Source organism: Notechis scutatus, chromosome 1, assembly GCF_049901735.1.
Source record: "Notechis scutatus isolate UNSWTSFEM ecotype Mainland chromosome 1, rNotScu1.2, whole genome shotgun sequence".
Taxonomy (NCBI): domain Eukaryota; kingdom Metazoa; phylum Chordata; class Lepidosauria; order Squamata; family Elapidae; genus Notechis; species Notechis scutatus.
Window position 1 is genome coordinate 172,151,354 of NC_142009.1, and position 12,739 is coordinate 172,164,092.

The following is a 12,739-nucleotide window of genomic DNA, read 5'->3' on the forward strand; positions in this document are numbered from 1 at the left end:
ATGTTTCTTTGATTTAATCATGCAGATTATAAAATATACATTCTGTTGTAATTAAAAAAGGAAAGGAAAATAGATGAAAAGGAAATGCAGTTATGAATATGCAGAATCTAAATGCCAATATTAAAATTATATATTTTAAAGATGAAAATTATAAAACTGTTCTAATTAAAATAGAATGATAAACAAAATAGGCAATATATGTGTATTAATATAGTAGATGGTTTTCATAACTTTCATAAGTTAAATTAGACTGTTTATGAAGAGAAACATGAATTTAGTAATAAATAATTGATTTCATATATATTAACATTATATATTATATTTATTTCTTGACTTCATTTATTGTCTCTGGGCCAAAATTACATACTAAATTGTGGGAGAAATTTGCTGATTGCCTTTGTATATATTGGAACTTTTGTACATATTTGAGAATTTTTTGAGAATGAAGGGAATCTATTGATCATAGCAATACAAAAGAGAACATGGAGACCCAGAGAATATAAATCAATCAGTTTGACACCAGTGCTAGAGAAGATTGTACATCATGAAGATCAGTTTGTACATATCTTGAAAAAAATGCATGATTGTTAGAAGTAAGGTGCATTTATCAAAAACAGGTTTATTAGATTAATCTTATTTTGTTTATGTTTTTTAAAATTGGTTACTTAGTAAGGCTATGGTGAAATACATCTTTAACAAAAAATTTGACAAAGTACTCCATAATACTCTGATGACCAAATTAATTAATTAATTAATTAGTGGATGATGTGATTATCAAATGAATAGTGATCATTATATGTGTACTATAAAAATAGATAATTTTTTTCAGATTTTTTCATGCCTTTTGTTTTATATGTATGCATGTTTTCAAGTCAGTGTTGACTCCTGGTGATTGCATAGACTAGTCCCTGCAGTTTGCTTAACAACATTTTTGAAAGTGACTTGCCTTTGCCTTCTTCCTAGGGTTGAGAGAGTGACTGGTCCAAGGTCACTTAGCTGGATTCATGTCTGAGACAGGATTAGAACTCACAGTGTTCCTTTTTTTTTTTTTTAGCTTGATACCTTAACCACTATGCCAAACTGGTTTTCTATGAATATTGAGGGACATTACAGAATAAAACCTGGTCAATAACTTTAGAAAATTGATTTTAATATGCTAATATTAAAATTGCCTAATTACTCATCAATAGCCTAAATTACTATCTTTTCTTTTTTCTTAAGACTGAGAGTGCTTGGGCTGAAGAATACTTGGAAAAGAAAAAGGGATCTCATAAGCGCTCGGCATCTTGGGGCAGCACAGACCAACTCAAAGAGGTGAAAAATGCTGTTTTTTACCATCTTGATAATAGTTCAGTATAATAATTATACCTGCCCACCAGTTTACAGTTTAGAACAATGCGAAATATACTCTTTCTGCATTACAAAATTTGAACTTCCATTGAAAAGAAATTGCTTCAATAGGGTGAATCCTATTCATAAAACTGAAGGCGGTGAATACTTTTCCCTGCAGCCTTACATCTCAAAAGGAATGATATCTGCCAAGAGATACCACTCACATTAAAAATTATAGACCAATTTCTTTATTGAACGCCAATTACAAAATATTTATGAATATAATGGCTGAGAGATTGAAAAAAAATATTAACTAGATATCTATATACACACAGATCAAAATGGTTTCCTTCTCATCCACGCTGCCTTGAGAGTCCAGGAATAGGAATGGGTTAAGCTCCTCCTTCTGACGTCATAGAGCTGAGTCAGCCACTATTAAAAGCCAGCCTCTGGCTGACCCGCCCATCTTTGGCTCAGCTTCTTGTCTGAGAGCATAGTCTCTGGAAGAAGTGCTTTTAAACAGCTAAAGGAAAAGTTTGAACTCAAAGCGACAGCAATAAATTTAAAATCCAGCTCCCGAGGATCCGATAGAGCTCTGTCTCCAGGAGAGCGGGGATCCGCCCTCCTGCAGTGCCTGGGCTTCGGCCCTGCTGCGCAAGGACTGCGGACCCAGGGAACATTTGGAGGAACCTCCCACGCAGCCTCAATGATCACAACCTCGTTGTTGCTGCCTCCGGCCAAACCACTTCTCAGCTGACTTGGGAACTTCATTCCTGCCACTTCTCAGCTGTTCCGGCTTAATTCGATCGCTCGGGGCCTGGTAAGAGCCTAAGGAGCAAAGATGGTGGCTAGGCCATCCCAGGGCCACCCCACATGACAGGCGGCCATTTTAGAATTGCCAGGCGGCCATTTTATTTTGGGGGGGAAAGTGCCTCCCCAAGGCTTCACAGTCTCCTGACTCGCCTGGCCTAGGCAACGGGCAGCACCTATGTGAGAGAAGCTCACAGCACCCTTGGTGTCTGCTCTGTTAGGCAGATGGAGAGGGAAGCCCCCCAACCTGGCCCCAAAGGATTGGAAGAATTCCAAGACCCTTTGAGAAAAAAAGAAAAGACAAAGAGGCCTTTCTGCTAACGGAGAGGCTGCTGAAATGCGGCACTTAAGGAACAATTTGCAAAAGGCTCAGATGCGGGTCCAGATTCAACATGCTTCTCACTCTGGGGAGGTGCACGTTAGCCCTGAAGTTTCTTCCAAGGGGGGACCCCTGTTAGCTTGGTCTCCAGAGTCACCTGTTAGCTTGGTCCCCAGAGAGAGTGGAGGAAGAACAGTTTCCCCAGGACCTAAGCAGATCAGGGCCTTCCTCTAGACAGGCTACCTGGGGGCCTGGCCCTTCCTTCCTCAGTGGCCAGGGGGTTCATGGAGGCAGCGGCCTAGACCTGAAGCAACCTACACCCCAACATCTGTGGGCCTATGTCCTGAGGAGAATAGGACCGAGGACCTTAGGGAAATGGTCTGTAGCCATAAGGCAGGGCCTAGCAGAAGGATTTAAACAATTCCTTCACCCACAAGGGGAAGGCATGCCCTTGTTACATCAGGGTTTTCCCCAAGGGGTCCCCACTCTCAGAAGGGTGTTCCCAGACAGCAGTTCTGTTTCCAGCCCTCCCATTCGGAGTGGGGGAGGAAGAAGAGAAAGACTATTCCAAGGCCCCTGATCATAGTTGCTCTACTCATTCTGAGAAAGAGGAAGGAGAACTCATAGACCCCAATATGTCTGAGGAAGAGGACTTTAGAGTTGATGAGCCTCCCTCAGCAGGAGTTTTCAGGCCTTCCTTATTCAAGCCTCTGTTACACAAGGCTTTGGTTACTGCACAGCTAAGCCCTGAGGAGGTGGCCCCAGAACCACAGACTACCACATCTGGCCACCCTGATTCATTGTTCTCCAAGCCAGTGGTGCATATGGAGGTCCTCCCCTCCCCACTGATTTTCCTTGATCTAGTGAAGGAACAGTGCATCTCTCCAGGGGTGTGGCCTCACCCATCTGCTCATGACAGACGATTCTATAACATCGGCCTAGCCAATGCCCTGCTGGTACCTTTGGTGGATGCTCTGGTAGTGGCATCGTTTCTTCTTCAGGCACCCCCACTGAACCAGAGGATGTGCTTAAGGCAGAGGACAAACGCTCTGAGCAAACCCTCAAGGGCACTCCCCAGGCAGCAGCTTGGGTGATTAGAGCATCAATGGCAGCCTTGTTTTTTATGAGATCTTCACTGCGCTGGCTTCACCAGCTTCAGGAGAGGCTCCTGGCCACCGAATTCAGAGCACACCAAGATATCAGTAAGATAATTGCGGCATCAGAGTTTACAGCAGGTGCCACTCTGAGCTTGGCCAAGTTTGCTTCTAGCGCCATGGCTTCTTCAGTGGCAGCCAGGCGGCTACTTTGGCTATGCAACTGGCAATCTGACTCCTGCCGTAAATGGAAGTTGGCATCAGCTCCATGCACGGGCGATAAGCTATTTGGTGACATCCTTGAACCATACTTGACAGAGACCAGGGACAAGAGGAAGGTCCTCTCTTCAGCGGGGAAAATGTCCGAGTATCGCCCTGGGCCATACTTTCACCCCTCATCTTTCAGACCCGAAACCAGCCCTCGGTTCTCTAGAGGTCAGAGGTTCTTTCCTGCTCGCCAAGAACAGCGTCCTGAAACTTCCAGCAGGCAGCAACAGGCCCCTGATAAATGGCCCTTTTGAGGGGGAGGAGGTCGTTCATTCAGACGCTCGAAATGGGTGCCCCATCTCCCCCCCCCCCCCACTGGAGGCCGTTTGGCTTTCTTTGCCTCCAGATGGGAGGAGTCTACATCGGACGCCTGGGTTCTTGAGATGGTGAGGTTGGGCCTCCAACTGGACTTTCTCTCCCCACCTCCATGATGGTTTGTTCACTGCCCCACCTCCAGGGCCCGCTCTAAACGGGCCGTTACAGAATCGGCAATCCAACATCTTGTCGACATATGAGCTGTTCAACCGGTTCCTGAGAATCAACAAGGTCAAGGCTTCTATTCTTGCCTCTTTGTGATCCCAAAGGCCTCTGGGGGGGGGGGTGGCGAGCCTTTTTGGACCTTAAATTCTTAAACAAATTTATCCCATACAGGCGTTTTAAGATGCAGACCTTGCATTCTATCCTTGAGAGTGTTTGAGAGGGCGACCTCCTCTCCTCCATAGACCTTACAGAGGTTTATCTCCACATTACTATCTGGCCTCATCATTGCCAGTTTCTCCATGTTTGTTATCAGAACGACCATGTCCATTACAGGCTTTACCCTTCGGTCTCTCGTCAGTCCCAAGGGTCTTCACGAAAGTCTTGGCAGCTTTGGCAGCTTCACTTCGCACCATACCAGTGAGGGTCCTGTGCTACCTAGACGAGATACTCATCCAACTGCAGTCAACCCACTCGGCCCATCGCGACCTTCACATCACATTGCAGAGCCAAAGAAACCACGGGTTCTTGATCCACTGAAGGAAAAGTTACCTTTCCCCGATGACCAGGTTGCTTCACTTCGGGGCGATTATAGATACATCACTTTGCGAGGTGTTCCACTCCCCGGACCGAGGGGAGAGCCTTCACAGTGGCATTAGTCAGATTCTGCGTCAGAGCACTGTCCCGTTGTCTCTACTGTCCCAGATCCTGGGAAAGATGATCTCCTGCATTGGGATCGTCCCATGGGCCCATCTCCATGCCCGGGAAATCCAATGGTTCTTGCTTCCCTTTCAACGGGCAGGAACAAGCCATTCTACCATAAGGGTACAGGTTCCTTCTCAGGTCCTTCGGTCCTTTGCTTGGTGGCAGTCCCAGGCTCTAGAGAGGGGTCTTCCCTTCAAGGAGCCAGACAGGAGCCAGCTCACCATAGATGCCAGTCTCCATGGCTGGGGAGCCCATCTGGAGGGGGAAATATAGCCCAGGGATGTTGGTCAGTCAGAAAGGACGTGCCCCATAAATTGGCTGGAACTCAGGGCTATTTTCTTAGCCCTAAAACACTTCCGGAACAGGGTGGCTGGTCACTATGTGTTAGTCATGACGGACAATGTGGCCACAAAGACCCATCTCAACAGGCAAGGGGGACCAGGTCTAGGGCCTTGATGAGAGAGGCAGAGAGCCTGGGGATGTGGGTGGAGAGATACCTCCTTTCAATCAGGGCGGACCATATATTGGGAGTTGACAATGTCCAGACCAACTGGTTGAGTTGCTCCACAGTAGACCAGGCACAGTGGAGTCTACACCCCTCTCTGTTTCAGGACTTGTCATGCCGCTTCGGTCCTCCAACCGTAGACCTCTTTGCCACCCCCCAGACTGCCCAGTTGGGCAGGTTCTTCATCAGGTTTCCAACCCAGGGAGTGGAGGGGAGCAACTCTTGTTCCTACAAGAGGGCTTAGACAAGGGACTTACCCCTAACACGCTTCGCCACCAGGTAGCAGCTCTCTCCCCTGTTCTATTTGGGAGGGATATGCTTCTTGGTCCCATCACCCTTCGGTGCGCAAGTTCCTAACAGGGGCATCTAACCTTCGACCCCCTGTTGTACATAGCTTTCCCACTTGGGATTTACCTAAAAGTGTTACAAGCTCTAATGAGGCCCCCTTTTGAGCCCCTCAGATCTGTATCTCTACAAATGCTGTCCTTCAGGGTACAATTTTTAGTGGCCTTTACCTTGGCCAGGAGAGTGTCTGAATTAGCGGCACTCTTGGTACGACAGGACCTGTGTCTTCCATCAGAACAAGGTAGTTCTTAGGTTAGACCCCACGTTTGTCCCTAAGATAAACATTTGGTTTCACCAGGCACAAGATGTTGTGTTGACAGATTTTGCCCCAGACCACAACATGAATTGGAACACAGGTGGCATATGCTGGATGTGAGGTGGGCCCTCTGGATTTACATCAAACGGACAGTGGCCTTTCGAAAATCTGAAGCCATGTTTTTGTCGTTTCATCCCTCTACCCTGGGGAACAAGATGACTGCATCTACAATTGGTAGGTGGATTAGAGCTGGTATATCCAAGCCGTACTAAACTTTATCCGTGCCAGTTCCCAGACACGTCTCGGCCCACTCCACTAGGAATGCAGTTACTTCGGCTGCCTGGTCTACTCAGGCGTCGCTGGAGGAGATCTGCAGAGCGGCTACCTGGGCTTCAGCTTTGCCGTTTATACGACATTATTGCCTAGATTCATTTGCTTCAGCCCAGGCATCGTTTGGTTGGAGGGTGCTTCAACAGGTGGTTCCTCAGTCGGAGATGGACCAGATGTTGGCCTCCCGTGGACATGCAGGCTTTGGTATGTCCCATTCCTGGACTCTCAAGGCAGCGTGAATGAGAATGGGCAGTATAATTATCTGAGAACGCCCTTTCTACGCTGCAAGAGAGTCCAGCCCCACCCCATACATCTGGTTATGATGGTTGGGGAGGGGTGAAATTAATTTCTTCTTTATCTTTCAGAGACACATTACGTCTGTCAAGTATCCTTGCCTAAAAGTTGGACGGGCCAGCCAAAGGCTGGCTTTTTATAGTGGCAGACTCAGCTCGATGATGTCAGAAGGAGGAGCTTAACCCATTCCTATTCCTGGACTCTCTTGCAGCGTAGATAGAACGTTGTATCTTACACATTGTATATATTTTTCTTTTTAATCTTTAATAAAGTTTATTTTAATTTTGAAAAACAAAACAAAACAAAAGGAATGATGAACAAAGAGGTAATCACGAAAAATCATTCCCCCAAATCATCAATAGTATCAGAGCACAGAGTAGGCTGCTACTACTGGAATATGCTCTGGATCCAAGTCAGTAAAAAATTCCACAAAACTGAAAGTCCTATTCTACTTGGGTTTGCATATCCCAGAAGGAGCACATTCACAGTTTGGGGATGCTTTTGAATGTGATCCTTCCTCTGGTTTCTCAGACTGAGACAGGTGTGCTTGTGTTGGTGTTTTCATTAATATAATACCCCCTTTGGGGAGTTGTCTTTGTGTCTGATCCAGAAATGCTGGAGGCACAGTGGCTGTTCAGCATTTGAGGAATTGCTTTCTTTGTTGACTTTTAAAAATATTTTTTAAAAACAAAATTTAAAACTTCAGAAAGTTGTTTATTTAATTTTTAAATTCTTTTCTGCTTTGTTGTAACAAGTGAGAATGTTTTATATATAAGCATCTAATATAATAATGTTACCAGGAGCCCTTATGGTGAGTTGTGATTCAAAAATTCAGCATTTTTATTGTAGAGTTAAAAACATTTGTCCTTGCAGATTGCAAAGTTACGTCAGCAACTGCAAAGAAGCAAACACAGCAGCAGACACCATCGTGATAAAGAAAGACAGTCTCCATTTCATGGTAATCATGCAGCTATTAACCAGTGCCAGGTAAGATGAGCTCTAAATGTAAGATTTGTAAAAGTTATTGCCAAGGAAGTTCAATGTATTTCAGGCACTGACTTGCCAAAAACAATGTCTGAAAGCTGCTAGCACTACAGGAGGAAGAGATCATACTAGTGAATATTGTTTCCACTTCAATTGATTTGAACAACTTGAAAATAGTTACATAGCCCCTCTAAAATATTTTACTTTAGGTATTTGAGAGCGGTTGATATCTAGTTCTGGGTACAGTTAGAGAAAATAGAGTCTTTTTTGCACAAATGAATGATCTTTACTAGGAAATGAATGGTTGGTTGCTCTTGCTACCATTTAACCAAGACTTCTGTGATTTGGGAATAAAAAGTGCTATTTTACAGTGGTGCCATTTGTACCTACAAGGTGTATCACAGTGAGTAACATTGGAGGAACTAAATCTTGGCAACTATGACAGGAACTACTGTAAGGTACCTTCTTGTTTGTAATGCAAATCAAATTTAATATCTTTTCTAATATCTTCAGGGCTCTTTAATCAAATCTGAGTATATTTTTGGATTGTTGTTTTCTCTATTGATAGTTGATTCTAAAAGGTAGAAGCTGTTCACCACTTTGATATATTTGTTGTCGGTTCTGTGGTTGCTATCATTAGTTTGGTTTTCTTTTAAGTCCCATTTTTTATTGTTCATTGATGACTTTTATCACCAGAGCCAGCAAATACTTTGTATTACAGCTATAAGAGTAGTGTCATAAGCATAGTGCTTATTGATGATTTTTTCTCCACTTTTAAAACCTCACTCATCTCCTTTTTATCCAGTTTCCATTAACATATATCCTCCATATAGTTTGATTAAAGAAGAGACTAGACAACTTGAACTTCCTTCTTGGCCAACCCAGCCTGTTTCCCATGTTCTGTCTATGATGTACTGTAGTTTCCTGTTTTGTATTCAGGCAGTCTTCAAACTAATAGAAAATACTTGTAGCTCAGGTTTTAGATTTTGGCAGTGGTTTATTTCAATTTAGTTTCTGAATGTTACCAGACTAGATAACATCATTAGCAGGATTTTCTTCTCCTGTTCTCCTTAGCTTATGTGTGCCTTGTGTGTGCCTAGTCTTGTGTGCCAGTTTGGTCAGTTGATTGTGTGATTGATTGTTTGTTTGGAGATATATTTAAATTCTGAGCAGCTGATTGGTTCTCTTGTTGATTAGTTGTTCAAGTTGCAATTGTAGTACTGCTTCTGGTCTCTTTTTACAGTTCCCTGAAGCTTTGTTATTTTTTTTCCTGACATTTTTATTTTTCTTGGTTTTGACTTTGTGGCAACCAATCTCAAGAAAGCACCAGGGATCTCACTGTATTTTATAGTTTGGAAAAAAGTTAATAGTTGAATACTGTCCTTGCTATCATTTCTTGATATGTGGTATTAAAGTAAAAGAAGTAGAATAATTATGTTTTAAGTCTTGAAAACTGGTTGTTTAGTGATCGATGCTTCCTTTGAGCCTCCAGCAGATACTTACACCTTTGACAGAAATATATAAATTTGGGTTGAAATGCCAAAGCAAAACTCTGTACTCTAATTCTTCATAATGCACTTCATTATGATGTGTATCTTGCATCTCCATAATAAAAGATCTGGAACTGTAGATGCTATGAAAGTGCTGATGGAGATCAAGCATTTTCATTTCATTAAACTGAAATTAAATTGAAATTAAACTAAACTGAAATTCTGAACTAAATTGACTGTTATGTTTGCGATTTATCTGTTCCAAAGCTTTTTGAAGTATTAACCCAAGTTGCAGCTTTGGAAGCCATATTCCATGCTGCCACATAGCCTGAGAAAGTGGGAGGGGGGTGATTTCAATTAAGTAGCTGTAATAGACAAAATAAAATTATTTTGTTAGTTGAAGGTCATTTAGTATGGCTCAGTATGAAATAAGGATCTTACTTTTGGACGGATGGTGATTGGGCCATGTGATGTGATGACGGCCAAGGGGGGATGGATTTGTAGTTTGGGAAATTGTGGAAAGCCCGAAAAACTTTAGATTCGGGATTCCACAGATGTGCCAGGTGCTATTCTAATAAAGGTATTTTTGAGATAGGTTTGTCTCTGAGTTACTGATTGGAATGGAGGTTTGCTGGAACACTGACACCAAGAGATATTTTCATTTCCTCTTCACATTTCTAGTTCTGGTTCTTTTTTTAAAAAATAGCTAAAAACATCCAGGAAAACAGCTGAGCACCGTTTTTAAAAATTAATATTTTCATTGTTTGGGTTCTTCCTGTTCTGTCTGTATCAGAATGGTAGCTTGAATACAATAGATCAGGGGTGTCAAACTCGCGTTGTCATGGTGTCGTCACATGACATGACTTTTTTCTCTTTCATTAAACCGGTTATGGGTGTGGCCAGTGTGTGATGCATCCAGCCTGTGGGCCGCGAGTTTGACAGCCCTGCAATAGATCAATTGAATGAAGTATGGATACTGTTATGTATTTATACTTCTATACAGGATTCAAGGAACAAGGATTATAAATACAAAAATGTGCAATAATAAAATAGTACATATCATCTAAAATTCTCCAAATAAACCAGATGCATTTTGTCATTATAATAAAATCTTACAGATAATTTGATTTACTTTCTACATTATATGATATAACCCTGATTTTCTGTTACCTCTGTTGGGTTTTCAGGCTCCAGTCCCAAAGAGCATGCTGGTTCCTGTGATACCAATAGCTAAGTCAAGTGGATCCCGTTTCCGTAATAGCATAGAAGGGCTGAATCAGGAGATTGAAATAATTATAAAAGAGACTGGAGAGAAAGAGGAACAGCTTATTGTGAGTATATTTGTACTCAAACAGGCCTTCAGATAAGGAGAGCCAAATCTATCATGCCCATATATAAGCACACTCTGTATACATGAGCATATGGAGTATGAAAGATAAGCTATCATCTTGTAACTGTTACATTGAAATCTGTCTGGGGAAAATATAATATTTAGAATTCTGACATTCAGCATCTATAAACAAAGCCAGGAGTAAGCATCATGCCTGCATATCAGTTTCTTATCACTACCCCTGCTTCATGTTGTCTTTACCCTTTAATCTAGATTTCTCTGAAATCGTAGTTCTTCTCTAAACTCAGGAACTGTACTAATGTCAGTAATAATATAATCTTAAACCAGAATTAGGTCTTTATTTCTAGTTAACACGCTTACATTGAGCCTTGTTTTCTTCTGGAACATAAGGAGGAACAGTGGTTGCATATGTCATTAACTGGAGCTCCAAAGCTCTGAAAGGCTTCTTTATGTATCCTTCTTACATTTAGTTTGGTTCCCTTTTTTTCTTGGGAACCTGAAGAACAACTGACTTTCAGTTGAAGAGATTTATTGGCAAAGCAATAAAATCATCTTTATTTTTCATTTATTAAAGTCACCAGACAAGATTAATAGTGTGTAGCATGTAAGATGTATGTAATATGTTTTTGTTCAATAGCCACAAGATATTCCAGATGGGCATCGAGCACCACCTCCTTTAGTGCAGCGTAGCAGCAGTACTCGCAGCATTGACACACAGACTCCGGGTGGAGCAGACAAAGGCAGTAACAACAGCAGCCGATCTCAGTCTATTTCCCCAAGCTCCTTCCTTGCTATCTCCAATGAGGGCAGTGAGGAGAGCCCTTGCTCTGCAGATGACCTGCTTATGGATCCCAGAGATAAAGGTATTTCCTGAAAAGTATTCCAATGCTTTCCTTAGAGGGGAACCTCTAGGACTCACCCTTCAGTTAAGAAACATTGTTTGTTTCCTAGATATTTGAGTTACAGGCCAAAATTCACAGCGTCTTTTGTCAGTTCGGGCAAGGTATTTATCACCTGCCAAAGGGAAGCTCAACTTTGAGTCATATCATAAACCACTTTTTAAAATGTTTGCAGTTTCCCTGTGCTGAGTGAGAGTTTTAAGCAATGGGCTAATAAAACTACTTTTTTCATTTTGGTGGGGGTGGAGGGGAAAGGGAGATGGGGGAATAGTTTCTTCTCCATTATTACAAGTGGGAAAAATGTATTATTTTGGTTGGGTTTTTTGGGGAATCATTCTTTTGTTGCCCACCAGTTTATTTTTATATTTTCTTTTTTGTACTTAATGGAGGTATGTAAATGTTTAAAAATAATTCATATAGGTTGTTGATCATTTTTATTTGTTTTTATTTAACATGCATATACATATCTAAGTAGACTCAAGGAACTGAGGAAGGGAGATGGAGGGGGTCATAGAAAATTGTAATTTAAATCACATTTTTAAAGCAAATGAGTCAGTGCCTGCCACTTGGATAGCAATGCCTTTGCTTAAGATGTAGTGTTAAAGGCTGCCAAAGGTAATAGTTTAGCTGTTACATGTTAATGAGCAAAATGCCTACATAGGTACAATAGATCTGTGCTTTTCAGCAGTCTGAACTTGACTAATGATCAATAATTATTTAGGTGATCATCCAAAACATCTGAAGAGTACCAGGTTGCTTTTTTATGTATAATAAAAACCATGCAGACAGTAAGAAACTGTTTTATGCCAGTTGATCAGGCTTTTGTTTGCCTTTTAACATTGTTCATAAAGGAGTATGAGAAAAGCAAAAAATATTCCATGCATGTTATGATATATGTATATGTAACTGGCCCTTTGCTCACCACAGAGAATGGAAACAATTCTCCTCTGCCCAAATATGCTACATCACCAAAACCTAACAATAGCTATATGTTCAAACGTGAACCTCCTGAAGGCTGTGAGAAAGTCAAAGTGTTTGAGGAAAGCTTGTAAGTTGTTATGTTACTTCATAATTTTTTGAATCATAGTATCTTAACTAGTTTCTAAATTTCTAAATTTGATGGTATAGCTTTATACTTAATGTTTCTTACTTTTTGGGGTAAAGGCGAACATATCTATACGTTTAACTTTATGTTTGTTTTTGGGGGGTGGTTATAATTATTTAAAGCAGTTCCTAGACCACTTTTGAGAAAGCAGGAATCATTCCCCCCTGCTATTCATA

At 41.8% G+C, this 12,739-nt stretch overlaps 1 protein-coding gene and 1 long non-coding RNA gene across 2 annotated transcripts in view; one reads left to right on the forward strand and one right to left on the reverse strand.

The window, feature by feature from the left end:
* Positions 1–12,739, reverse strand: part of LOC148133098 (uncharacterized) — a 704,593-nt gene that overhangs the window by 343,637 nt on the left and 348,217 nt on the right. The gene's annotated exons all lie outside the window — the stretch shown is intronic.
* Positions 1–12,739, forward strand: part of FAM117B (family with sequence similarity 117 member B) — a 49,307-nt gene that overhangs the window by 29,465 nt on the left and 7,103 nt on the right. Inside the window, exons 3-7 of the mRNA XM_026681308.2 lie at positions 1,222–1,314; positions 7,608–7,721; positions 10,396–10,539; positions 11,197–11,422; positions 12,386–12,506. Of these exons, the coding sequence (XP_026537093.1) occupies positions 1,222–1,314; positions 7,608–7,721; positions 10,396–10,539; positions 11,197–11,422; positions 12,386–12,506 (698 nt within the window). The remainder of the gene's footprint in view (positions 1–1,221; positions 1,315–7,607; positions 7,722–10,395; positions 10,540–11,196; positions 11,423–12,385; positions 12,507–12,739) is intronic.